Source organism: Lacerta agilis, chromosome 11 (genome assembly GCF_009819535.1).
Source record: "Lacerta agilis isolate rLacAgi1 chromosome 11, rLacAgi1.pri, whole genome shotgun sequence".
In the NCBI taxonomy this organism is placed as follows: Eukaryota; Metazoa; Chordata; class Lepidosauria; order Squamata; family Lacertidae; genus Lacerta; species Lacerta agilis.
This window is the reverse complement of record NC_046322.1, coordinates 9,895,389-9,922,602: the sequence shown is the minus strand read 5'-3', so window position 1 is coordinate 9,922,602 and position 27,214 is coordinate 9,895,389. Positions and strand designations below refer to the sequence as shown.

The window sequence follows — 27,214 nt, the reverse complement described above, 5'->3', positions numbered from 1 at the left end:
CTAGGTTTCAACTTGGGGTGGTGAAGGAGCGCAGAAGAGAAGGGGGGGGGGGAAGACTTCATTAAAAAATCGTTCAGCCCTCCTTTACCCTTTTAACCTTGCTACGCAGAGGGATTTTTATTTTTATTTTATTTTTTTGCGTATTTGGTCTCTCTCTCTCTCTCTCTCTCTCTCTCTCTCTCTCTCTCCTTCCATGCTACTGAGTATGTTCATGTGCCTTGAAAAACATGAAGCCACCAGCCCTGTTTTTTCAGGAATTCCTTTGAAAGCCTCTTCAGTATCTCCCTGTGCATTAGCAAGAACAAAAAAGGAAGTAACTTTTTATAGCTGCCTTGGTGAATCTGTCTTGACTGCCTGTAAAGAACTGGCACAATTAAACCTTTTCTTTAAAGGGGAAGGAAGGGGAAGGCTGTGGGGAAAAGCCCTTTCAGGCCAATTATCATGCAGTCGCCTTCCTAAGGGGCTAATGGTATCCTAGCTTCAGCCTTTAATGCCCTGACCTTGATCTGATATCTTTCACCTTTTGTTTTTGGTAGAATCCTTTTATGTTGGTGTGAATAGAGATACAAGTTAAATCAGAAAGCGCTTAGCCTTGTCTATGGGTCTTTGTTAGCCCTCCAAAAACCCTAGCGTTCTGCGGTTTGTGTTATCTTTTGAGATAAGTTTTGGTTACAGAGAGGTGCCTGAAAATGTGATTGCTCAGGAAATGCAATGGGAACAGCAACAAATAAGCCCCAAGCTATCTTAATTCGTTAGGAATCTGGTGATAAGCAAATGTCCTTCTGGCTTAAGACAAACCACATCTAGCCCAGTACTCTCTCCCCAACAGTGGCAACTCAAATGAACCTGCAAGTTCACAGGCTGACCATTATGGAGATAACTTAGCAATCCCTGCCAACATATGGGAAATCAGATGTCTGTTGACCCTCAACATATTAATGACTCTAAAGTCTAATTATAAACATTTTTCCAGGTGCCAAAACCCATTTGAGGCAGACTATTTCAGAATAAAAACCCTGGTAAATTAACTAAACAATATGTCCATCAACACTAAGTTTGGCCTGTGCCCTGTGGGTATGTTTAGCCTGGAGAAGAGAAGGTTAAGGGGTGATATGATAGCCATGTTCAAATATATCAAAGGATGTCATATAGAGGAGGGTGAAAGGTTGTTTTCTGCTGCTCCAGAGAAGTGGACATGGGGCAATGGATTCAAACTACAAGAAAGAAGATTCCACCTAAACATTAGGAAGAACTTCCTGACTGTGAGAGCTGGTCGGCAGTGGGATTTGCTACCAAGGAGTCTCCTTCTTTGGAGGTCTTTAAGCGGAGGCTTGACAGCCATCTGTCAGGAATGCTTTGATGGTGTTTCCTGCTTGGCAGGGGGTTGGACTGGATGGCCCTTGTGGTCTCTCCTAACTCTATGATTCTATTATTCTAAAATTAGTTGAATTTTTCATGCAATCACTGCATGAAGATTAGCTGAGACCATTTGGCTCGTGGGTTGGATTCCTGTGGGGCCTTAATTGCAAAGACAAATTATCCATTTCTGGATGGATCAGATTAGCAGAAGCCCATAAGCAAATTGAGGAAGAAGGCATGGAGTCAATGGGATGGTGGGTTTTTTATCTTAAATCCTCACTATCCTGGGTTTGATGCTGTTGCCTATACAACAGTGGACAGCCCATGCCTGTGTCTGTCATTCCTTCTTCTTTCATTCTTTGCAATCTGTGTCCTTTTCAGAGCTAGCATCACAGGCAGAAGATCTTGCTTTCCCTGTACATTGGTCCCATCCGAGGGCAAATCTTGTTGCCTCTATATGCAGCAGATTGAGACAGTGATAGAAGTAGACTTGTCATGATTACAAATTGCTGGGTGTGAGCCCGGCGTTTGCATCTAATTTGACTAGCCTCCCAATTTCACATGCATCAGGGAGAGAGGAAGCTTGCTTGGCTAGGGTGATAGAACTCCCTTTATTGAACTAAGCACAAAGCAGAAGTCTGGCTAGCTCCTTTGCTGCCTAAGTAACCTCATCCTTCTTGTCTTCCCTTGCTTTTCATCCTTCTTGTCTTCCCTTGCTTTCCCCCCTTTCCTTTTTGGCTTCAGTTTGTTTTCATAACAACAAGAGCCTGGGGTTGCAGTTGTCAGTGTGTAAAGGCTTGCTGATCCTTCAGCGAGTGTGACTTGTCAAAACACAACAAGACGCCACAGCAAAATGATGTAGGTGATTGCCTGATGAATGATGGGCCCCTGGAAAATGAATGTTGATCTCCCTTTATTGCTAAAATCTACATGGGAGGGAGAAGCGCTTTGGTGTTGGAAATGGCTGTTCAAAGCGTGACTATTGGCCCAGTCCTTGAAAATCCCACTTGCTTCTCATGAGTAGTACAGTCGTACCTCGGGTTTGTACGCTTTGGCTTGCGTACTTTTCGGGTTACGAACTCCGCTAACCCGGAAGCGCAACCCGAAGCGTGCGCAATTTGCGCATGCGCAGAAGTATTTTCGCGGTCTGCGGGTTTTTCGGTTTGCGCATGCGCGAAACAACTTTTTCGGGTTACATACTTTTCGGGTTATGTACAGCAACCCGGAACCAATTAAGTAGCTTTTGCCTATTCCAGGGGTCAGCAAACTTTTTCAGCAGGGGGCCGGTCCACTGTCCCTCAGACCTTGTGGGGGGCCGGACTATATTTTGGAGAGAGAAAAAATGAACGAATTCCTATGCCCGACAAATAACCCAGAGATGCATTTTAAATAAAAGCACACATTCTACTCATGTAAAAACACGCTGATTCCTGGACCGTCCGTGGGCCGCATTTAGAAGGTGATTGGGCCGCATCCGGCCCCCGGGCCTTAGTTTGGGGACCCCAGGCCTATTCTGACACTACATAATACTTCCTTTCTTTCTTTTTTCCCTATCCCCCGAGATACAAAAGAGCTGGACCAACTCTGTTTTGGTTTTGGATTTTACAAGGTGCTGAGGTTTCTTAAAAAAAATACGGAACTGAAGGAGAAACACATGTATGTTTTCCTGTAGTGCGTTAGATCTTGTGGCGTGTAATAGGTTTGCCTTGCCTTTTGTGAGTGTCTTCATTTCAGGGTTATCCAGGAGCACTCCAGATCTCTCTGGTGTTTCTTTTTTGCTTCAGTGGAGGCTACCCCTTCTGTCTGTTAAATCAGCTGTGGCTGATAGATACTTTGAACCCCCAGATAGCTTCATTGTTCTCTGTAGGTTCTTTCTTAGCTGAAGGCCCACCAATGTCGACTTAACAGCCATGACTCCGTACGCGTAGATCACAGTTCCTTCAAGCAGTGGTGTTGGTTTTCTGGGGGGAAAAATTTGAATTGGAAAAATTTCCTATGTGATTTAAGAGTAATGAAAATTTTCAGTTTAAATTTTGTGTGTGTGTGTGTGATGCTTTAGAGAGCGCTATAATTTAGCATATAAGCTTATTTTGCTTATATTCAGTAAACAAAGCTACAAAACATTGAACTACAAAGCTTGCCGCCTATTACATATTTGCATCCCTTTCACTGCTTCTAATAGACTTAGGAAACAGAAAATTCTCCTTTTTTGAAAGGTTTCCCACTCCACACATCACCACCTGCGGATGGGAGAGCGATAAGTATTTTATGGGTTCTATTAGCTGTGTCAGGGAATTTCATTCAGCTTCAGTAAAGAGGTAGAGTACACCTGTAAACAAGATGTGAATGTTTATAATGTATATGCATATGAGAAATATATCTGATAAGCAGCCTTGGGATTTAGCAATTTTCTTTGTTAGTACATGGCGGTGCAGCGGGAGGCCCCATTAGTTAAAGTGGTGCTTCAGGTTAAGAACAGTTTCAGGTTAAGAACGGACCTCCAGAACGAATTACGGTAAGTACTTAACCCGAGGTACCACTGTAGGTGTTATTTATAGTGCCATGTTGCTGCCTAGAGAAAGTTTAATCAAGTTTAATCTTTTCAAAGTGAGTGCGATGCCAGCGTTCAGCGGACGCTCTTGTCTGGGTAGCCTAACACCCTCCCTTCGAAAGACACTTACCGTGACTTATGCATTCATAGTTGGACAGAAGTTCATTAACTTCTGAAGCAACTCCTTATTTATGCCTAACCAAAGCTGAGAATGTCTAAAGAGCTTTCACTTTGTTGCTTCCAAAGTTCGCCCCAGGCTGTATCACTTGTAATGAGAGCTTGGGCGGACTTAATTCATAGATACCAGGAGTTCCAGAGCATTATTACCACACGGAGGGTTAGGGTTGAATATAAAGGATAGCTGGGATGGACTAATACTTACCCAGGTGAGTAAGAAACGAGATCTCTGGTTTCCAAACAGTGTTGCAGAGAATCCCGGGGTTTCTTGGAAACATATTAAGGGTTGTTCTCCAGTTGGACGATTAAGTGGTAACAGACAAGCTTTTCCCCAAAAAACATTTTTTATTTATTTCTGTAAGTAATTCATTGTTTTGACCATAGGTCACAGCATCACAGGCAGATTTTAAAAGGGGTATGTCAACAAATTGTACATAAGTAGTCCATATAACACCAATAAAACAAATCACCATTCAAAGATTGCACAATAAAATTCCCATTGATCCTTACGACAATCTGCTGTATGAGTGTCTAGATGAGACTGATGTAGCTTGGCAGCCACAAGAAGTAAATATTGCTATTGGCATGCTAAAACTCACGCTTTGTTTTACTGATTTGGCCAGTGGTCTAGTTTGAATTAAGGGATGCGTGTGGCTCTGTGGGTTAAACCACAGAGCCTAGGGCTTGCCGATCGGAAGGTCAGTGGTTCGAATCCCTGCGACGGGGTGAGCTCCCATTGCTCAGTCCCTGCTCCTGCCAACCTAGCAGTTCGAAAGCAGATCAAAGTACAAGTAGATAAATAGATACCACTCCGGCGGGAAGGTAAACGGTGTTTCCGTGCGCTGCTCTGGTTCGCCAGAAGCAGCTTAGTCATGCTGGCCACATGACCCGGAAGCTGTACACCGGCTCCCTTGGCCAGTAAAGTGAGATGAGCGCCGCAACCCCAGAGTCGTCCGTGACTGGACGTAATGGTCAGGGGTCCCTTTACCTTTACCTAGTTTGAATTATATATAACATTAAAGAATTTAACATATAATCTTAAAACAACAACAAAATAAACGACAAAATCCACATGAAAAGCTTGCGATATAGTCAGAAATATGTATCTTTCTAGAATCCTTTGGCAGTGTGCGGGGTTCCATGGCAGTAAAGGTTGTGCAGAAAGGGTTTCCTGAGGGTAGAAGACCTGAAAACTGTGGGGATATAGATATTGCAGTCATGTCCTCCTTGTGAGCATCTGTGATACCTGGCTGATAACTGTCAAAGACAGAATGGTGTGAGATAAATGAACCATTAGTCTGAGTCAGCATGGGTATTCTTAAAAGTTCTTCCATTCATTAGGTTTGCATCCATAACCAAACACACGGCAGAGTTAGAAAATCGCTTTGGTCTTATGTGCTTTGGAAATTGTCTCATTCTGTTGTTGATTTCAATTAGAAAAAGGGTTGTTGCGTTGTGCTGGTTTGTTTGATGGGCATGTTTGATGCCTTCAGCACCACCTTCGAAATCACAAACCAACTAAGGGCTAATTTGCAGTGATCATAGAATAGTTTACAGGTTACTGTGAGTACTGAGATCATTCCTTCATCACTCCCCCCCCCCCCCCCAGCTCAAGCAGAATTGGCAAACCATGATCTCTGGCTTAACATTGCATCCAAACCAGGGTTGTGGTTTGTTTCAGTCCAAACAGATCACTGTTGGTAAGCCAAGAACAGACCTTGGCTCTACCTCATGGTTTGTTTGGAGCGAAACAAACCACAATCCTGGGTCCAGGTGTAACACTAAACCAGGAGTCGCAGTTTTTTGCTCCTGCTGGTGCTGAGGGAATAGTGAAGTGGGAGCCATCTGGGCGCTCATGGTTAACCATGGTACATAAATGCAGTCAGGTACATTCGCCACCAGGAGTGGACACTGGTTTCTGAAAAGACGAATGGTGCAAAGGGGAGGTATAAGTTTGTATACTTGTAGACATACATTGGGCGTTCTCATCGACTCTGCAGATAAGACCATATAGGGCATGGGTAGGCAAACTAAGGCCCGGGGGCCGGATCCAGCCCAGTCGCCTTCTAAATCCGGCCCGCGGACGGTCCGGGAATCGGCGTGTTTTTACATGAGTAGAATGTGTGCTTTTATTTACAATGCATCTCTGGGTTATTTGTGGGGCATAGGAATTCGTTCATTTTTATTTTTATTTTTTTCAAAATATAGTCCGGCCCCCCACAAGGTCTGAGGGACAGTGGACCGGCCCCCTGCTGAAAAAGTTTGCTTTGGGAAAGTAACTTAGTTAGATTGATGTCATCAGAGCTCAGGTGGTCACTTGCATCCATTTGGAAACCAGGCTGAGGCTTTTAGGCTTTTCTGCGGAGCAGCGCATGCTTAAATCAAAAAGCACAGAGGTCCCACAGTTGTTCCTGTTTGTTTGTTTGTTTACACCCTAATGGGGTAAGCGTCGTCCCTCACTTTGAAGCATTAGTGGACTTCATTATACAAAGCCTTTTCACCTGCTGTTAGTTTGGTGCTGATGAGCATTGCCTGTGAAAGATTGCACATCGAAATTCCTAACTAGCTCTGGATGTTTATGCTGCAAGTATGCTTGCCTATTCAGAAGTAAGCCCTATAGACAATAAGTCCCATACTGCTTGTTATTTTTAATAGATAGAGTGGTCAGGCCATTGGCAAAATGGTGGTTAATAAGACTCACCTGACCAGGGTTGTTGTCAGGATCACAAGTAGGTAACACGTGTGAAGTGTTTTGACCATTTCAAAGGGAAATAATATTGTTAAGTATTATTGTTAGATGGAAAGCAGCTTTGAGTAAAAACTGATCTGTGTGAACCATATTGGCGTTTGATACAAAGAGCAGAGGTGCCTGAATTCACTCGGTCACAAGAAGACAAATGGATGTCAAGCTAGATGCTCCAGGAAAGCTCACAGGCAGACTGTGGTTCTGTTTTAGACTCTTGTATTTTGACTTGGGCTCCTGGTAGTTTGAAGCATGCCATCTCTGAACGTAAGAGCATGCATTTCTGAAAACCATGATCAGAACCGATCAATAGGCCTACCTTCCGTATCACTTTTTTTAAAAAAGCATTTAATGTTAGATCCCATCTCAGTATCCTGTGGCAATGAATTCCATTGGCTAATTATCCATTGTGAGAAGAATTGCTTCGTCATAAACCATGTGCCCGTTTGCTTCGCTGGAAAACATTTGAGTCCATGTAATTTTTCCAACCTGTTCCATCCCCGCTGCCAAGTGTCTCCTCCAGGTTGCCATATTTTCTCTCTCACTTAAACCAAAAGTCCCTGGCATCCCTTTTATGTACCTCCTCCAGCTCCGTTCTACTGTATTTTGTCTGCCATTGTGCCTGCATTTAGTGTGTGTGTGTGTGTGTGTGTGTGTGTGTGTATTTGATTGATTTTGAAAATTGCCTTTCGGATTTTATATCGTTTGCTTCCTTGGGCATGCCCCTGTATGGAAAGCCCAAATAGCTAGTTCACTGATGGGAAATGGAGGATAAGAAATGTTCCCTATTTACACAGTAAAAAAATTCCTTCCAGTAGCACCTCAGAGACCAACTTTGTTTGTTCTTGGTATTAGCTTTCGTGTGCATGCACACTTCTTCTATGGCAGACCAACACGGCTACCTACCTGTAACTGGACCTATTTACACAGGTTTGATGCTGGCTATCCTATGCTTGGGGGACCCAGGTGGCGCTGTGGGTTAAACCACAGAGTCTAGGGCTTACCGATCAGAAGGTCGGCGGTTCGAATCCCTGCCAAGTGCAAGTAGATAACTAGGTACCACTCCGGCGGGAAGGTAAACGGCGTTTCCATGCGCTGCTCTGGTTCGCCAGAAGCGGCTTTGTCATGCTGGCCACATGACCCGGAAGCTGTCTGCGGACAAACGCCGGCTCCCTTGGCCTATAGAGCGAGATGAGCGCCGCAACCCCAGAGTCGGACACGACTGGACCTAATGGTCAGTGGCCCCTTTACCTTTATCCTATGCTTGGCGAGCAGCTCTCTATAGCAATGAAGCCAGTTAGGAAAGGCCTTAGTGACAACTTGACCTGAATATAGTACAGATACTGCAGTCTAGACAGAACCTGACTTTGTTGCGGTAGCTCAGACTGCTGGGGGTTTAACCCACTTTGTAGTGACAGCAGTTCGTGATTGTTCTCTCTCTCTCTCTCTCTCTCTCTCTCTCTCTCTCTCTCTCTCTCTCTCTCTCTCTCCCTCCCTCCCTCCCTCCCTCCCTCCCTCCCTCCCTCCTAGTCTAGCCTGGCGTGGCAAACTAGGTCAGGGGACAAAACAGCCTGCATGATTCTGCAGCAGCAGCAGCAGCAGCAGCAGCAGTTCAAGCAAGTGCACAAGAAGCTAGAGAAGTTTCCTGCTCCTCTGCTAGTTCACACAGTGAATTGCTGCTATGCACTCAAACACCCTCTTAACTTTTAAAATCGAAGGTGTTTTTTTGTTTTTTAAAATTAATTCCCCCTCTCCCTTCTGCAGCCTGCTTCCCAGGAATGTTGGGAAGATTGATTATGTAATGTACTGTCTTAATTGTTAAGTGTTATTAACCCGCCAAGAAAGGTAGGAGACAGAGGAGGTGGGTGGGTGGCCGGCCGGCCGGGTGAAGGGAGAGGGTTTTATTTTATTTTTTATTTTTTTGCAGGGTGTGTGTCCAGATAAGCAGCATGTGGAGCTGGTCTAAATAGCCTTCTCTTGTTGCTTTTGGCTATTAGCTTTCATTCTTGACTTTGGGGGTCACTCTGGTTTCTATCTGGAGGGTTGGGGGCAGAGAGAGAGAGGCAGGACTGCTAGGCAATGGTTTTGTAGAGTTGGCTCTGTGAGAGAGAGAGAGGGAGAGAGAGCTTTTGTTGCCTGCGCTTAGGCACAGAAGTGATTAGATTATGAAGGCAGACAGAAGTAATGATTAACTTTTTCAGTCTGCATGCTGTCTCCAGTCTGGCGCTATGTGTTGTTTTTCCCCCTAAGTAGGCCCTGGCCCTGAGTCGACAGGGTATTAGGTTGTAAAGAAAGGCAGAAGGGAATGAAAGCCAGGGGGGAGGGAGGGGAAGAAGCAAAAAGGGGGGGGGGAGGAAGGCTGGCGCTTTTCTTCCATCGGATCCGGGAATGGAATTTATTGGCTGGAATGCAGTAAACGTTCAACATGCCAAACCTCCCCCCCCCGCCATCTAAACAGTTTTCATAATTGTTATTGGGGGGGGGGGAGGATCTGGGCTGGATGAGAACGGAGGGAGCATGAAAAGAACTTTTTGTTTCCAAACTCATTCATATATATTTGCTGCTTATGTTTATGCTTAAGGAACATTTTCTTTCACTCTCTAGGAAAATAACTAGTGGGTTTTGGCTAAAAAGGATGCCTTAAGCTTCGCTTTTTGCAGGCTGAGAACATTTGATCCGTGTGTGTTGCCGCTGAGAAGGGTTTCCTTTCTTATGCCTTCTCTCTTTCTCCCTCTCTCCCATTAGTAGATTTGCAGAAAGTGTAGTGCATTCAGCAGAGGACCAAAAAAAAAAAAAAAAAAAGCAAAACCCCCAAATTCTGCTAGAGTGTTTAGTGTCAAATTGGTATACTGTACAGTACTGGCTTGTTGTTGTTGTTGTTTCGGCATTTGCAAAGTTTCTTAGCATAGCTGTTGCCAGAAGGGGGGAAAAAAGCAACGAAACCTACAACCTATCACATGCAAAAAAGAAAGAACCAGCCCCAGCCCAAATGGGGCGGTCAGTTTCAGTGAAATTAGATGTCGATATTCCAGGGCTTTTTGGTTCAGATGCCACATTGGTCACAAAAGTAGACCTCCCCAGGACCCAGTGATGGCCAAACTTGGCCCTCCAGCTGTTTTGGGACTACAACTCCCATCACCACTAGCTAACAGGACCAGTGGTCAGGGATGATGGGAACTGTAGTCCCAAAACAGCTGGAGGGCCAGGTTTGGCCATCACTGCCATAACCCATCCAGTGTAGGACGTGAATTGGCTCTCTGTGTGAATAAGGATATGACACATATTTAAGTTTTTGTGAACAAGGAGAGAGAGAGTAAATATTACGCTGCTATGGGGGAGGGAGAATACAAAATTGGTTTAATACTCCCGCTGTTGTTTATGTAACACAAGTTTTGAATGAAAAGCGCCATATTTTTCGATCAACACAGAAGATACTTGGATTTATACAGGAGAATCTGCCTCGACGCTGGCATTGGAGAGGGATATTTTTAATTTGTGAAGCTGCTTTGAAATAGGTGCAGAAGTCATTTTATACGGGGATTGAGGTTTGCACGTTGGTTCTTGCTAGCACCTAGGCGATCTTTATGCTTGCTGGACTCCTGTCTGGTCAAGGTATTAAACTGACAGATCCTGAGCATGGCCAGTCTAAGCCAACATGGCCATTGGTCAGGGATGATGGCAGCTTGAGGGGGTTTGCAAGACCTGTAAGGCCAGAGGTTTCACAGCAGTTTTGCTACAGTGCAGGGTGAAAAGGCAGGACGTTTTGGGCAAGTACGATGACAGTGAATATAGTATGTTGTGCTTCTCCTGCCTCCCCACTCTCTGGGTCAGCCTAGCCTACCTCACGGGATTGCTGTGAGGATAAACAAAACCTGTGCACTCTCCAAAAATGCAGTTGAGATTTTTTTTTTAACAATAATGACTCCCTTCTGGAGCCAGAGAGGGAGGGGAAGGGGGGGGGAGAGAACCAGAGAGCTTTGGGGGATATTTAAGTAGAAGGAGAGAAGAGACACCGAGGAGGAAATAAGGTTTTTGAAATTAAAACTTCAAAAATAATTAGGCTGGGCTTCATACCAAACAACAGCAAAGAGGGCCATTTACTGTAAATATTATGAATGGATTTGGCTGGGTTTCTTGATCCCCGCCCTTCCAAGACTCCTTTTTCTTCTGAGCTAAGTAGAAACTCTGCCTTCAGACACCACAGAACTCTATAATTTGCATGGCTGATGAGGCCTGTTGCCTGGGACAGAGGAGACTGGAGTCAGCTGGCTTTAGTCTAACCACCAGAGACAGCCAGGCCAACCCTCCTTGGGGTGGGTGGGTGTGTTTCCCCCCCCCCTCTAGCTATAAAGCGTACTCATTCGAGGACTCTGTGCCTTCTGCCTGCTGGCTTTTAAAAGAAAATACAATTAGGCTTTAAAAAGGAATTCCCCCCCCTCCTCCCGGCACTGCTCCATCTTTCGTCTTCTTCCTCTTCAGATCGTTTCGTAGCAATCGTAATTGATTACTTGTCATAATTAGACAGCGGCAGTGACTAATGAAGCATTTATGAATCAATGTATGTTTGCTTTCCAAAGGCCCCTTTTAAAACGCTAGGGAACGCAGGTCTTTCTGCTGTACGATCCCTCTCTAACGATATAACACACAAATTTTGGGCGTGTGTTACGTTCTTGCACCCCATGGCACCGTTCACACATTTGGCAATATGGGTACCTTTAAGGTGCGGTGAGGCAGTCGGGTCAATTGGGGCATCTAACTTGGTATTTTCTACATTGCATGCGCTTCCACTCCGCTGCACATGGGTGCTTCTAACATGGATGCAGTGTCTAAGTGCAACACATGCACATTCATTTTCATACACAAAGCTTAACTTTCATTATTCTTTAGCTGGGGAGGAGAGATTGGAGGAGAGCACCGCTTAGACATTGTTTCTCAAAGCTGATTAATTTGGGTGCTGGGTGGGCTACTTGAGAATCGCTGGTGGTCTAGGGGGGATCCCCCCCCCAAAGCTGGTTGCATACGATGTGGGGGGAACACACACTGTAATGTGAAACATTGCGTCGTGTCAAGTAGGAGGTTGAGATCCATCAAGTTGCATGTAGTTCACAAGTCACAAGTGGCAGCCGGCGCCCACCCAGGGATAAGAGAGGATGGTGGTTTCAAGTACCTTGCATGACTTAGAAGTCCATTATTTAGCCTGGTGGTTCATAAATCACACATTTTTGGAGTTATGTGGACCACTAACCTGCATGCGCCATCCATTCAGGTGGTCAGGAGATCATGGGATTGTTGTGAGGATGAAATGGGGAGGCGGAGAATCATGTCGACCACCTTGAGATCCTTGGAAAATAAGTGTGTGCGGGGGGGTGTAGAATGTGTAAGAAATAATAATACTAATCTGGGTGGCTTGGGGGAATGGAAGTCGTTCAACAGGTGTGTGTACATGTTCCCAAACTGCTCTCTACAGAGAAATTGTAGGGAGAGGGATATTTCAGTGAAACAGGAGACACTTCTGAGCAAGAAAGGTTGTATGATAGTGGAAGCGGCCATCTTGGGAGGTGATGGGATCTCCTTCGCTGGAAATATTTAAGCAGAGAGTAAGCAGAGTGTTGCTGCAATTACATCCTGGCTTTGTAGAGCTGGCATTGAGCAAGGGGGCTGGAATGGATGACCTTGCGGGGTTCCCTTCCAACGCTGAAATGCTATGAATTAACAACTTGGAGCTTGCTCTGTTTAAGTAGAGTCTCACTCCCTCCAGAAGCCAAATTCTGGCCCACATTTCCATTGTTATATATGAAATACCTTTATTCCATTTGATGGTGTGTCCAAGCATGGTCTGAAGAAGAAGAGAGCAGGAACATTACATCAGCAGAAACCCAACATACATGTTTGTTGTATTCTAAGTCTCCTTTGAGGGGAGAATAAATTTTAAAGAATTTCCATCCCCCCTCCCCGCCCTTGAAATGGATGGGGATCCTTTTCAGAAACTTCATATGCTTTAGCTTGTAGGGTTACTTGGAGTAATAACTGCCTAATTGGCCATAGACACAAATTTATGTTCTGTACTGTGAATCAACCCATAACTCCATTAGTTTTGTACAATGAGTGGAAGTACATGGGAAATTCACTGTGCAGGACACAGTTGCATTGAAAGTGAACCATCATTTACAACTCACGAAGAATAGTGGCTTGCGTGTTCCCACGTAAAAAATGTGAATGGGCGAGTCCTTGCTCATTTGTCCTAATAATCTCTTCAAGCAAATACATAAGTAGCACTTGTTGATAATCCATTCTATGCAGTATCAATAATTGCATTATTATTATTATTATTATTATTATTATTATTATTATTATTATTTTATTACCCCTCCCATCTAACTGGGTTACCTCAGCCACATAATAAAAACATAGCGTAGCATCAAAAATTTACCTATGCAGGGCTGTCTTCAGGTGTCTACAGAAAGTTGTATGATTGTTTATTTCCTTGACATCTGACTGGAGGGCTTTCCACAAGGAGGGCACCACTACCGAGAAAGCCCTCTGCCTGGTTCCGTGTAACCTCACTTCTCACAGTGAGGGAACCGCCAGAAGGCCCTCGGAGCTGGACCTCAGTGTCCAGGCTGAACGATGGGGGTGGAGATGCTCCTTCAAGTATACAGGGCTGAGGCCGATGCGGGCTTTAAAGGTCAGCACCAGCACTTTGAATTGAAGAGCTATTTATACTCCATAGATAGATAGATAGATAGATAGATAGATAGATAGATAAGATAGATAATTTCAACTTCCTAGTCACCTGTATCAGATGTTTAGCTCACCTTCTAAAAATATTCATACGTTACCAGCACCAAAGCCTGAAGTTCATGGTTTTTGTTTTTTAAAAAAACTAATGAAATTTAAAATCTATTCAATAAATAGCTTGAGTCCTGTAAATGAGAGGTGGGTCGAGACTTACTTTTGTGTGGTCTTATTTCGTTTCATTACATTACTAGAATCCCTGTGGTCTACCATATGTTCTAAGTCTAGGTTTACTAAGCAAAGGATCTCTTTAACAGTTATTGAATAACTAAGCTAGAGCATAACTTGTGCACTCTTCTAAGAGTAGGTCCACATAAGAAATGCCTTCTGGGATTGGCCATGGACCATCTGAATACAGCATTTTGAGCAGGAATCAGGGCTATGTGGTCCACAAGAAAGCGGTCCTTTGCCAACTTTCTGCTCAGCAGTGGTTCTAAACAGTGGCAATATTTCCTCTGAGCAGGCTGTGAGGAGTAAGATGGGTGGCAGCTGGGAAATGTCCTGAACTTGTCACTGATGGTGGCATTAGTTTAATACACAGGCCCTTCTAAACTGAAGAACTTGATCACCTGGGGGCATATATTGTTCTGTTCTCTGTTGGCATACCTAGCAGCCGGACAGAATGGTGAATGCAACAGGGAAATGTGATTACTGGTACATTGAACTGTATGAAAGGAGCATGCAATTTACATGTGGACACAAGAGAATATAAGGGATAAGGACCCACAAATGCACTTACCAGCACGCCATCGGCCAGTGCTTCTTTTGTTCCTTCCATGCCTGGGGAAGAGCAAAGACTCTTTGTAATGCCAGACAGACTTCAGGTGTATGGTGGAATGGCAGAGCCTCTCCCTTATGTTGTACTTAACCTAGGGGAGATACTTGGGCAGCCCTGAGACATTTTGCTGCCTTTTGAGTGTCTGAGGCGCAGCAGTACCAGACCCAATATTTTAGTGCAGCGCTTCCCAAACTTGGGTCTCCTGACTGTTTTTAGACTACAGTTCCCATCACTCCTGCCCATTGGTCCTGCTAGCTAGGGATGATGGGAGTTGTAGTCCAATAACAGCTTTAGTGTCTATAACAGTTTTAATATATATAAAAAATTAAAAAATTGTCCAGTAGCACCTTAGAGACCAACTAAGTTTGTTCTTGGTATAAGCTTTCGTGTGCATGCACACTTCTTCAGATACACGAAAGCTTATACCAAGAACAAGCTTAGTTGGTCTCTAAGGTGCTAAGGAGAATCTTGAGAGTCCCATGGACTGCAAGAAGATCAAACCTATCCATTCTGAAGGAAATCAGCCCTGAGTGCTCACTGGAAGGACAGATCCTGAAGCTGAGTTTCCAATACTTTGGCCACCTCATGAGAAGAGAAGACCCCCTGGGAAAGACCGTGATGTTGGGAAAGATTGAGGGCACAAGGAGAAGGGGACGACAGAGGACGAGATGGTTGGACAGTGTTCTCGAGGCTACCAACATGAGTCTGACCAAACTGCAGGAGGCAGTGGAAGACAGGAGTGCCTGGTGTGCTCTGGTCCATGGGGTCACGAAGAGTTGGACATGACTAAACAACTAAACAACAAGGTGCTACTGGACAATTTTTTGACATACTTCGACTGCATCAGATCAACACTGCTAGCTACCTGAATAAACAGTTTTATTGTCTGTTGCTGGGATAGCTAGCCTTGTGGTTGCACATCCTGTGGGTTTCTTTTTACGTTTTTGTGAATCTCCCTTGTACTAGTTACTGGAGGGATGCCTTTGGCCATCTCTCAGTTGCAGAAGGAACACTTGGTTAGGGAAGTAAAAGTGGCTCGGAAGTTATTTTGATCAGTTCATTCCCTTTAAACCAGCTTGGCTATGTAGCGTTCCTGATAACGTAAGCCTTGTCCCTTTATTCTTAGTTTGCGTTATGTTATCTAGGTGCATTTGCAATACTATATTTACTAAGAGATTCCTAGGCATTGCCTCTGTGGGCTAGGCATTGCTTCAGCTTTTTCTCACTTGACATCTCTCTTCACACTTACCCTTCACTGCATTTGCTCACCAACTTCTTGCTTGATGTGCTGAGCCCAAAACTGGATCCACAACTGTTCTGCGTACCTCTTAACTATTTTTTAAATTAACTTGGGGTGGGGTCTCTGGAGGCATATATTAGCTTTTCAAAATCTTACCTACAATTATATTAATAATTACGGTAACTGCAACCAGAAATCCATTTGAACCTGTTCTTGGCGATTTAGTTGGGAATTCTTTACTACAGCTATAGGGGAGTAAATTCAGGGATGCAGTACAACCTCAGCCTTCTCCAGACCTAGTGTCTTCCAGACGCTTCGTACTACAACACCCATCAGCCCCAACCATTAGCCATGCTGGCTAGGACTGATGGGAGTTGTAGTCCAAAATGCACCAGGTGGGGTGTCTGTACTGTCCGAGATACCTTTATTATCACAGAGTTTTATACTTTTATGGCTAGCTATAGATGCAGTGGACCCACAGAAATTATATATGTTTTTACTCTGTTGGTAACTTGTAGAAAAATAAAATCTTCTCTATTTCTTCCATTTGTTTTCAGTCTCTGATATTGTGAATGCTTATTCTTTAACCTCTTGCAGTGAGTGCAGAAGTAACCCTGGGGCGCATATTGACATCCTGTTGTATGCACAGGAACAATTTCCTGTCCAGGACTGGCTTCAAGAGGAGATGTTTCTTCCATTTTAAAAGCTGGCTATGCAGAGCACTGACTGGCGAGCACTTGTGACACCATAGCTCCATCTCCTTTGCAGAGCAGCTTCACAACTCTTTTTAATGGGTGTTATTTTCTGTTTAAGTAAAATGCTGAAGCTTTAACTTAATAAACATTTTTTAAAAATGTTTAAAGTCATGCAGCCCACCTTAAGATTGTTGTGCATGCATGGGTATGTCTGTCGAATGGATTGCAAAGGTGGAGAAGAGCGGTTTTTGCCCTTGATGCTGGCAATCTCAGAACTAACAAGACTGTGCTGCAGATTGAATGCCGCACGAACGGGCAAACAGTAGCTTGTCACCTGCCTCATTCATGAAAATGATAAGCAAATTACGCTAATTGCATGCAGCTGAAAATGCAAATGAGCTTTGATTCTCTTATCTCATGATATATTACTAATCTGGCCTTTGGTTCTGAACGAATTGCCCAAACATGGCACTGAATAATGAGCCCATCTGCACAGTTGGCTCCCCTGGGACAGCTGGAACGACTGCTGGGTGTTCCAGTGCTAAGTCCCATTTTACAGTGAACTGCAACTGGGGAAGTGAGAATTGCAGAGATAAAGGCGCATTGCATGATAATGAGCAGCCAGCGAGTCTTCGATCCGCAGCCCTGGTTGGCCTCACTTGGTCTGCATGCTGATGTGCACCCAAGTAGCTGCAACCCACGATATAACTGACTGCTGGTAAGATTCCTTTGGTCTGTTGTGGATGCTTAGAGCTCCCAGCGACAAACCAGCCTGAGAAACAAACCAAAGGCAGACAATGAGATTGCACACTTGCAACGCCCACCAGTTTCCTAACTGCAAAAAAGAAAAAAAGATTTCCTTTTGAAGTGGATTTGTTGCTTTTAGGGCACCCAGAGTATATCTTAATCCATTTCAGTTGCACAAACCTAAATTTATGGTGTGCGCTTGAATCCCTCATGCAAAACAGCGACAGTCTTGGAGGCACACCTTATCTAAAATCTTGGTGTGTGCATGATTTTGAGCAGGGGTCAGCAAACTTTTTTTTCAGCAGGGGGCCAGTCCACTGTCCCTCAGACCTTGCTGGGGGGCTGGACTATATTTTGAAGGGGAAAAAATGAACGAATTCCTATGCCTCACAAATAACCCAGAGATGCAGTTTAAATAAAAGGACACATTCCACTCATGTAAAAACACGCTGATTCCCGGACCACCCGAGGGCCGGATTTAGAAGGCAATTGGGCCGGATCCGGCCCCCGGGCCTTAGTTTGCCTACCCATGATCTTGAGAGTACCCTTGCCACTCGAGATGGCAGTGCAAGTGGCCATTCACATTGGGGGGAAGTTACCGCTTGATCAAGGATCATAATGCACCCATCCAGTAGCTCCACATCACCGTTTGTGTGTGTGTGTGCGCGTGCATGCATGTACGCCCGCCACCCATGTAGGAAATTTGGCGTTCAAAGAGGTCACTGAAACCTGCCTGTGTGGTGAGTTCTTAGCAGCTGTAAGGGACATATAAATGGAGAAGTCTCCCTGTCTGGCACAAACAAACACCAGAGAGAGAGAGGAGCCTGCAATTTATCTAGGCTCAGCAATTAACATAATCTGAAAACTTCTCTTTAACTGACGTCTGCCTGAAAATTGCTGGGTGGACTGGCGGGGCCAAGGAGATGAAAGGGAAGGAATGCCGTCTGAGGGATTTTCTTTCATGAAATAGGGGAGCTAGAGAAAGAAAGGTCCTTCTGCACAGATACACAGATAGAGATGTTCACACACAGACATTCCCTGCCTCTCTCTCTCTCTGCCTTTGGTTCTCGTTTTTGCTTTTTGCTTTCATGAAAGCATTCTCAATCCCCCCCCCCGCCTTAAACCTGGGAAATAGTTCTGTACTTTTTCTATTTTTGTGTAAAAAGAAATATACTTCCCCTTTGTATTCTGCACCGACGTCTACATTTGAAGTAGTTCTGGAGAGTTTAGGTTAAAGGTAATTTGATATCGGCGTTCTTCGCCTATCCCTCCAGCCCTTTTCAACCCCCTCCCCTTAACTCAGCTCTCTTCCACCCCCCACATTTTCGGTGCCAGGTTTCAGTGGGATAGTTTTATTGAAACAAAGAATTGTGAGGCACAGAAAGGGGACTGTTGGAGGCGGCCGAGTTGAGGGGGGGGGGTCGGCTGGGTTGGAGGGGGGGCAAAGAGCTGAAAGACAAAATCAAGGCCTACCTCAAAAATACGGGCAGCCCATCCCACAGGCCTGAGCGGTTTAAGGGAGAGGGTCTTCCGCCCCCTGGTCCCCAGGGATGGGTTATAAATTTTATCTTTCTAATTCCCAAAACACTGCCTCCCTTTTTTTCTCTTTTTATAAATAGAAGCTGCCTCAAGCTACCAAGGAAATATTTTCCTAGCCGGCATTTAAAGGAGGAAATTGCACAACACTGTTCCCTCCCTCTAAATGTGGTGGGTTTTTTTTTTTAAGTATTGCAAACTGAAGTATAACGTACCACTCTCGGATCAGGGGAGGGCTGGCTTTAAGGAGTGGGTGCAGAAAATGGAGCTGCAGAACGATGTGCTTTTGGCTCGGTTGATAGGTTTCCTCGATGGCGCAGCTGCCAGCTTGAAAACCGCTCCCCCGACATTGCCAGCTCATTGTAGGAAAACTTGGTCTTCCCGGGAAATAGTCGAGAGGAACATAGGAAGCTGCTGCACTCAGAGTCTCACCATTGGTCCATTCTAGCTCAAGACTATCTACTCAGACCGGCAGCAGTATTTCAGGCTAAGGACGTTCACAACCCTCCATGGAGATGCCAGGGATGGAACTTGGCACCTTCTGCATGCCAAGCAAGTGCTCTTACCACCGAGCTACAGCTGTTTCCTGCCTCTGATGGTTTGGTTTCCTTGGCAAAGTGGAAGCCACCACCAAGGAGAAGCGTCAACTCTGCTGATGTTGACGTTTGAGGCAGGTCTTCCTCGCGCTACCCTTTATTTTATTCTTTAATGTTGTTGGCCTCCAAGGTGAAAACGGCAAAGCACCATAGATCCTAAATATTTGATTAGGGCATAAATTCTGTTTTATAGTATTCACGGCTTGCTTCGACATTGTGGCTATGGGGGCCACAGTCTCATATGCGCACGGCACTGTAAGCATTGGTGATGGTAGACTTGAGTTTGCACCTAGGGAGGCTGCACAACTGGGTTATCGCCCTGAACTGGCCACTGCTTCACTGCATGCAGGGAGCTGGGACACCCGATTTAGCGCACACATTTTCTCGGTAGTCCACGCATCTAAGCAACCTGTGGATTTGCCTCACCTTTCTCTGAACGGAAGCGGGCAGCCCGTTGGCACAGATACTCTGCATTTTCGCCAAGGCTCACCTGTACGGGGCTTTGAGTTCAGTGTGCGTAGGATTGATCAGGGAAAATGAGCAAAGCGCAAATGTCACACTAAACTAGTAGAGGGTGATTTTGGAGCAAAATGTTCACATGCTCCTGACGGCTCCAGGGGCGTTATGGCAGGTTCGTGAGGACTCTGGTGGAAATATTCTTGAGTTGTGAGACCCCCCGGCCTGCTCTCCCCACCCCGTTCCCTATTTTCTGTCCCTTTTATTAAAAGGAAGCTTTGCATAGGGTTAATAGTTCCCAGGCCTTCCTACGTCTGTAAATAGCATTATGGAATTTCTGGGTAATCAGAACGGAGCTGATTCGCTCTGCAAGTTGCCTAGCACTTTGAATGAGAGACCTGGAGTCAACACTCCCCTCCAGCACCATGGTGGTGATAATTGCCTCCTTTACTCTGAGTTGAGAAAGCGAGGGAAGCAGATTCCCCACCCCACCCCCTTCCCCCCCTCCACCCCACTGCATTTTTTTTTTTGCTAACAAATGCAAGACTTCCGGGCTCCACCCCTGCTACCACAAACCACAGTCTAACTGCAATTCAATCAGATTTATAGCTCATCTGACGTCTGCATCCTTGAGCATTTATGACCAGCGATCTGGCTATAGGCTTAAATAAGGCCCGTAAATTACAGCAGATGATCTTGCCCTACCTCCCCAGTCTGGATGGAGCTATGGTTAAACTCTCCTTTTATGTCTCCCTCCCGACGAGAGGGAAATTTATTATATGAAACAAAGCTAGGGATTGGCTTTTAAGAACAGGATGATGTACGCAGCGGGTTAGTCTGTGCGATCCCTCGCTGTCAGCCCTGCTTACCCACACTTGACATCACGAAAGATGTCTGCGGCTGATTAGCAGGTCTTTGGTATTATGTTATCTGCCATTGATTTGCCGTTGGCTTAAACTGAATGACTGTGTTCGCGACCTGAAGGCTGCAGCCAGGTGGTTGCAGGGTGGGGATAAATCAGTTATGGGATATGCAAGGTGGCACATTGTGCTGTAGTTTTGTGTCTTCAGCCAGTTCCTTTGCCACAACATGATTTGTTTGGCCCGGTTCTTGAATAATCTAGACCAGTGTTTACCCAAACTTGGGTCTCCAGTGGTTTTTGGACTACAACTCCCATCATCGCTAGCTAGCAAGACCAGTGGTCAGGGATGATGGAAATTGTAGTCCTAAAGCAGCTGGAGACCCAGTTTTGGGGAAACACTGGTCTAGACAGTGGGGAATGGTACCAGGGTAGGAGGAATAGCCAGAGCAGCAGCAATGATTAGTCCCAGATACTTAGCTTTTTAAAAGTTCTGCAGTTTACCACCAGACTTAGGTTTGTGGAAAGTATTTTGGTCATAGGGAGTTTGGTTCAGCTCTCCATGAATCCACCCCCGTCCCCTGGAACCCGGGGCGGACTGCCCCCTACGCCCCGCCCTTCCTACGCCACTGCCAACACCTGGCACCCAGAGGCCTCCTTCTCCAAAGGTGTAGATCTTGTTTAGCTTAGCTCTTACGACTTTGACCATAGTAGCAGCTTTTCACTGAAGAAGGAACGGGAATCCTGAGCTGCAAAAACAGGAAGAAAAGCTTTCCTATAGAAGTTTCCTGCTCTTCTGAACATGTGGGTGTTGCCAAAGGAGCCACAGTCACACCATGTGGCAGAAGCACAGTGACCAGTCAACTGGTGGTGACTTTGCATCCTTGCTGCCACATCAAAGTGGTTCTCCGAATCATGTCCAACATTCGCCCATAATGTCAGCCAGGGAGGGATTTGCAGTGCGTGCATCCTAGCCACATAGAACCCTTTCCTTCTTGCTGTCTACAGGATCTAATTAAAATCCAGAGATGCTTACTTATGTGTATTTGTGTGGGGGGGAATAGTTCTCTTAGAGCCCCCCCCCCAAAAAATAATGATTTGTAAGCCCAATTCTCTAATGTTTAGCTGCAAACGCAAAATTCTTTGCATTTGGGTTAATTGATTCCATAATAAGACAGTTGCAGAATAAACAAGGAAAATGTTTGGTCTCTGTTGGATTCATGCAAATGAATGTGTGTATTCTGTTTGTAGCTAAAAACATAAATTATCTGGTACACTTAGTGGAAAGGAGGAGAGTTGGTGGGCCTGGGAAGACAAATGAAGGGGCTTCGTAGATCTGTTGTGACAATTGTTGTGACTATTTGGGTGGAGCCTGTGGCTGAGTTGGCAGAACACATGTTTTGAATGCAGAGGGTTCCAGGTTCAGACCTTGTTAGCCCAAGACTTGTAGCGCAGGTACCAGTCAGTACTGAGCTAGAGTTCACAAGAGAGATATGTTCATTAAATGACAGGGGGCATGTATGTTGTTCAGTCGTTCAGTCGTGTCCGACTCTTCATGACCCCTTCATGGACTAGAGCACGCCAGGCATGCCTATCCTTCACTGCCTCCCGCAGTTTGGCCAAACTCATGTTAGTAGCTTCGAGAGCACTGTCCAACCATCTCATTCTCTGTTGTCCCCTTCTCCTTGTGCCCTCCATCTTTCCCAACATCAGGGTCTTTTCTAGGGAATCTTCTCTTCTCAGGAGGTGGCCAAAGTACTGGAGTCTCAACTTCAGGATCTGTCCTTCCAGTGAGCACTCAGGGCTGATTTCTTTAAGAATGGATAGGTTTGATCTTCTTGCAGTCCATGGGACTCTCAAGAGTCTCCTCCAGCACCATAATTCAAAAGCATCAATTCTTCGGCAATCAGCCTTCTTTATGGTCCAGCTCTCACTTCCATACATTACTACTGGGAAAACCATAGCTTTAACTATACAGACCTTTGTCGGCAAGGTGATGTCTCTGCTTTTTTTAAGATGCTGTCTAGGTTTGTCATTGCTTTTCTCCCAAGAAGCAGGCATCTTTAATTTTGTGACCTCTGTCATCATCTGCAGTGATCATGGAACCCAAGAAAGTAAAATCTCTCACTGCCTCCATTTCTTCGCCTTCTATTTGCCAGGAGGTGATGGGACCAGCGGCCATGGTCTTAGTTTTTTTGACGTTGAGCTTCAGACCATATTTTGCGCTCTCCTCTTTCACCCTCATTAAAAGGTTCTTTGATTCTTCCTCACTTTTTGCCATCAAGGTTGTGTCATCAGCATATCTGAGGTTGTTTATATTTCTTCCGGCAATCTTAATTCCGCTTGGGATTCATCCAGTCCAGCCTTTCGCATGATGAATTCTGCATATAAGTTAAATAAGCAGGGAGACAATATACAGCCTTGTCGTACTCCTTTCCCAATTTTGAACCAATCAGTTATTCCATATCCAGTTCTAACTGTAGCTTCTTGTCCCACATAGAAATTTCTCAGGAGACAGATGAGGTGATCAGGCACTCCCATTTCTTTCAGAACTTGCCATAGTTTACTGTGGTCGACACAGTCAAATGCTTTAGCATAGTCAATGAAACAGAAGCAGATGTTTTTCTGGATATACATGGGGGCATGTATAGTTGTTCATATTCTGTGTTGTTGTTGTTGATGATGATGATGATGATGATGATGTTTTGTTGTGAGGTTAAACGTTGGTCTCCCATCTTCTCTTCCTCCAGATTCCCACGTTCTGCAAGAGCCGGGGGATCAGTCACACTGGTGCGTGGTTGCCTACTGGGAAGAAAAAACACGCGTGGGCCGGCTGTATTCTGTCCAAGAACCGTCCCTGGATATCTTCTATGATCTACCTCAGGGGAATGGCTTCTGCCTCGGACAGCTCAACTCGGACAATAAAAGCCAGCTGGTGCAGAAAGTCCGCAGCAAGATCGGCTACGGCATCCAGCTGACCAAGGAGGTCGACGGGGTGTGGGTTTATAACCGCAGCAGTTACCCCATTTTCATCAAGTCGGCCACACTGGACAATCCCGACTCCAGGACGTTGCTAGTGCACAAGGTGTTCCCAGGCTTTTCCATCAAAGCGTTTGACTATGAGAAAGCGTACAGCTTGCAGAGGCCCAACGACCACGAATTCATGCAGCAGCCATGGACTGGCTTCACTGTTCAGATCAGCTTTGTGAAAGGCTGGGGCCAGTGTTACACGAGACAGTTCATCAGCAGTTGCCCTTGCTGGTTGGAGGTTATTTTCAATAACCGATGATGACTCGAGAGACTTAGGCCGGACTCAACAATGACCTTTTATAACTACTTTGCTGCTAAATATCTCCTTCTGAGTGCTTGCTTTTTCATGCAAACTTTTTTTGTTCGTTTGTTTTCTGTTTTGAGAAATAGCTTATGGAAAGATTTCTCTCTCCGTGTTTCTTTCCTTCTCTTTATTTTTTCGGTTTTGGTATTTCGATAAGTTTCTTTTCTTTTTTAAAGTGTGAATGACCAATAACTCAGAAGGGGGAAAGGAAGGCACCTGGGAAAGGGGTGGGGTGGGGTGGGGTGGACTGGAGGAGAGTTTCACTTGAACGTACTTCATTAGTGAGTCATTTTGTACCCTTTTAAGTTATTATTACCCGAACGTGGTGGGAGGAATTGGATGCAGCTTGGTTTATGCATGGCTCCCTCTCAAATTCAAACAGTGGTACAGGTTCCTGCCCCCCCTTCCTCACACCCTCTTGGTGAACACACATCAATTTGGAGACCTGTGTTTGCTCCCAGCGTTCTTGCGCACGCGGCTTTCACCCTGCTCATTTCAGTCGAGGGATCAGATCTGCACACATGCACAACGAGGGATACAATGAATGGAAATGCCATTGCAGGCTGGACAGCTCCAAACGCACATTGGAGTTACCATGCTTGTAGGAAGGAAAGAAGGATAACCTCTTTGGGAACAGATGATCTAGCAACCAGTTTGCCCTGCACTCGGCGCTAAACCGTTTGCAGGAGTCTTGCCGCTGTGCGATGCCTTCGTGCCGATCTCGACGCAACACACATTTCGTTTCGCTGCAGCTTCTGCCCTTGGTGGCAGATCAATCCATCTGCTGTTTGTTACAGACACACCAACTCCTTTGCTGGTATGAAGGAAGCCGATCTTCTGTGGCGACGGAAACCCATTGTGGGTCCCTGGCACAGAGAGAATGTCCACAGCACATGTAAAGGCAAGCGGAGTCAGATTAGGGGGCAAATGCAGCCAAGTAAATCTTTTGCCAACAATCTTATAACCTTTTCTTCTCTCTCTCCCCCCCCCTTCCTGCCCTCTCCACTGCGGCCATCTGCTGCTTTAACACTTCATGTCTGTGTCATTTGGGGGTGGGTTGGGGGGCAAGAAGCATGGGCTTCGAAGGGCATGCCCATTTTTCCATTGCGCTTAGTGATCATTTGTGATGCCAGGAAAACAATTAAGGTGCATGGCCTGTGCTTTTCAAATTGATCTGCGATGCAGACATGTGGAGACCTTTTTCTTTTAAAAAAAAAAAAAAGACGAAAGGGAATTTCAGTATTTATCCCCTTGTAACCTGCCCTGATCAGGTTTGCAACAGTACTGTTCGCATCCGGAAATTGCAGTCATTCATTTATTTCTTCTTGAATTCATACACTTAGTATGATAATTTTACACTGTTCTTAGCTCAATGAGCATGTTTAGACCTTAACATAAGCTATTTTTCTAAATATAAAAGGTTTAAGTGAACAAGAGAAGCATTCTCATTGGAATTTTAGCATTGAAGTGCTTTGGAAAACAAAAACAAAAAACAGCAACAAAAAAGAGACTCCTTTAAAAAAAGAAACCCTGAGATTTATTAAAGAAAAAAAATGTATTTTATGTTATATATAAATATATTATTACTTGTAAATATAAAGACGTTTTATAAGCATCATTATTTATGTATTGTGCAATGTGTATAAACAAGAAATAAGAAAAGATGCACTTTGCTTTAATATAAATGCAAATAACAAAATGCCAAATTAAAAAAAAAAAGATAAAATCACAACATTGTGGTGTTTTTCTTTCTTCCTCTGGCTGTTATCATCCGGCTGAACGCTTTTCTAAATGAGTAATTTATTTTTTAAGTACACTTGATGTGATAACTATGCACAGCTTGGTTTTTTTTCCAGTAAGTTGGGTGTCGGGGAAATAGTGGCATTCAGAATTGCAGGTGTCTGTGCATAGCAGAAACTGGGCACTCGGGCAGTACTGCAAGTGTAAGCTTGACAAAGGGAGAAGTCAGAATCGGGACCTTCAAGATGAGTGAACTTGGAAGATTCCTCATGATGTAGGGGTGAGGGTGACACAATGTGCCAGATGTTAGGTGGTAAGATAAGGCTGTCCCATTTCCTGGTTTTTAATAAAATTATTTTAAGCATATAGGGAAGAAAGAATTCCCAGCTCACATTAACAAGAATAAACAAATCCCAATTTATATCTATCTGTTTTATGTCCAAGCAGATATCAAAACAAGATTGACGATTTTATGTTCCAGTGTAGAAAAAGGGCAGTTAAGATCTTCAGAACATTGAAGTGTAAGTTTCTCTGCAACCGTAGAGACTTGTTGATAATCTAAAAGTACACAAATGCAAAGGATTTTCCCAGAGTGAATAGGCACAACAACCTGGCTCTTCAAACAAAAGTGGTTTACAGGTTAATAAGAATACAAGACAGTTGGTGCCTTCAGTGTTACAATATAAAAATGCATTAAACAAAAGGACAAGTGTTTGGGTAGGGAGGAGGGGTGGTTCAACTTCTGCACCCATTCTCAAGGTTACAGCCCTTAAAATGGCCATCTGGGATGGAAGGAGTTTACCGGTAAGTCCAGTCAAAGGTGACTATGGGGTTGCGCTCATCTCACTTTCAGGCCGAGGGAGCTGGCGTTTGTCCGCAGACAGCTTTCCGGGACATGTGACCAGCAGGACTAAACTTCGGGTGCAATAGGACACCGTGACGGAAACCAGAGCGCACAGAACGTCGCTTACCTTCCTGCCACAGCGGTACCTATTTATCTACTTGCACTGGCGTGCTTTCATACTGCTAGGTTGGCAGGAGCTGGGACAGAGCAACGGGAGCTACCCCGCCGTGGTGATTCGAACCGCCGACCTTCTGATCGGCAAGCCCATAGCCATGCGACAAGTGGCTAAAATATGTAAATATATGTATCGCATACATGTGTAATGAAACAATACAGGAGCTATAACTAACATTACTATAAATAAGGTCTGCCGGGTAGCTCAGTCATAGAATCATAGAGTTGGAAGAGACCACAAGGGCCATCCAGTCCAACCCCCTGCCAAGCAGGAAACACCATCAAAGCATTCCTGACAGATGGCTGTCAAGCCTCCGCTTAAAGACCTCCAAAAAAGGAGACTCCACCACACTCCTTGGCAGCAAATTCCACTGTCGAACAGCTCTCACTGTCAGGAAGTTCTTCCTAATGTTTAGGTGGAATCTTCTTTCTTGTTGTTTGAATCCATGTGTCCACTTCTCTGGAGCAGCAGAAAACAACCTTTCTCCCTTCTCTATATGAAATCCTTTTATATATTTGAACATGGCTATCATATCACCCCTTAACCTTCTCTTCTCCAGTCTAAACATACCCAGCTCCCTAAGCCGTTC

At 44.9% G+C, this 27,214-nt stretch overlaps 1 protein-coding gene across 3 annotated transcripts in view; it reads left to right on the top strand.

Moving 5' to 3' along the window:
* SMAD7 (SMAD family member 7) overlaps window positions 1-24,029 on the top strand; it is a 50,197-nt gene extending 26,168 nt beyond the window's left edge. For all 3 annotated transcript variants that reach the window (XM_033163993.1, XM_033163992.1, XM_033163994.1), the window contains one exon: window positions 23,283-24,029. In XM_033163993.1, the coding sequence (XP_033019884.1) occupies window positions 23,283-23,821 (539 nt within the window). In that variant the 3' untranslated portion in view covers window positions 23,822-24,029. The remainder of the gene's footprint in view (window positions 1-23,282) is intronic.
* The last annotated feature ends 3,185 nt before the right edge of the window (window positions 24,030-27,214 follow it).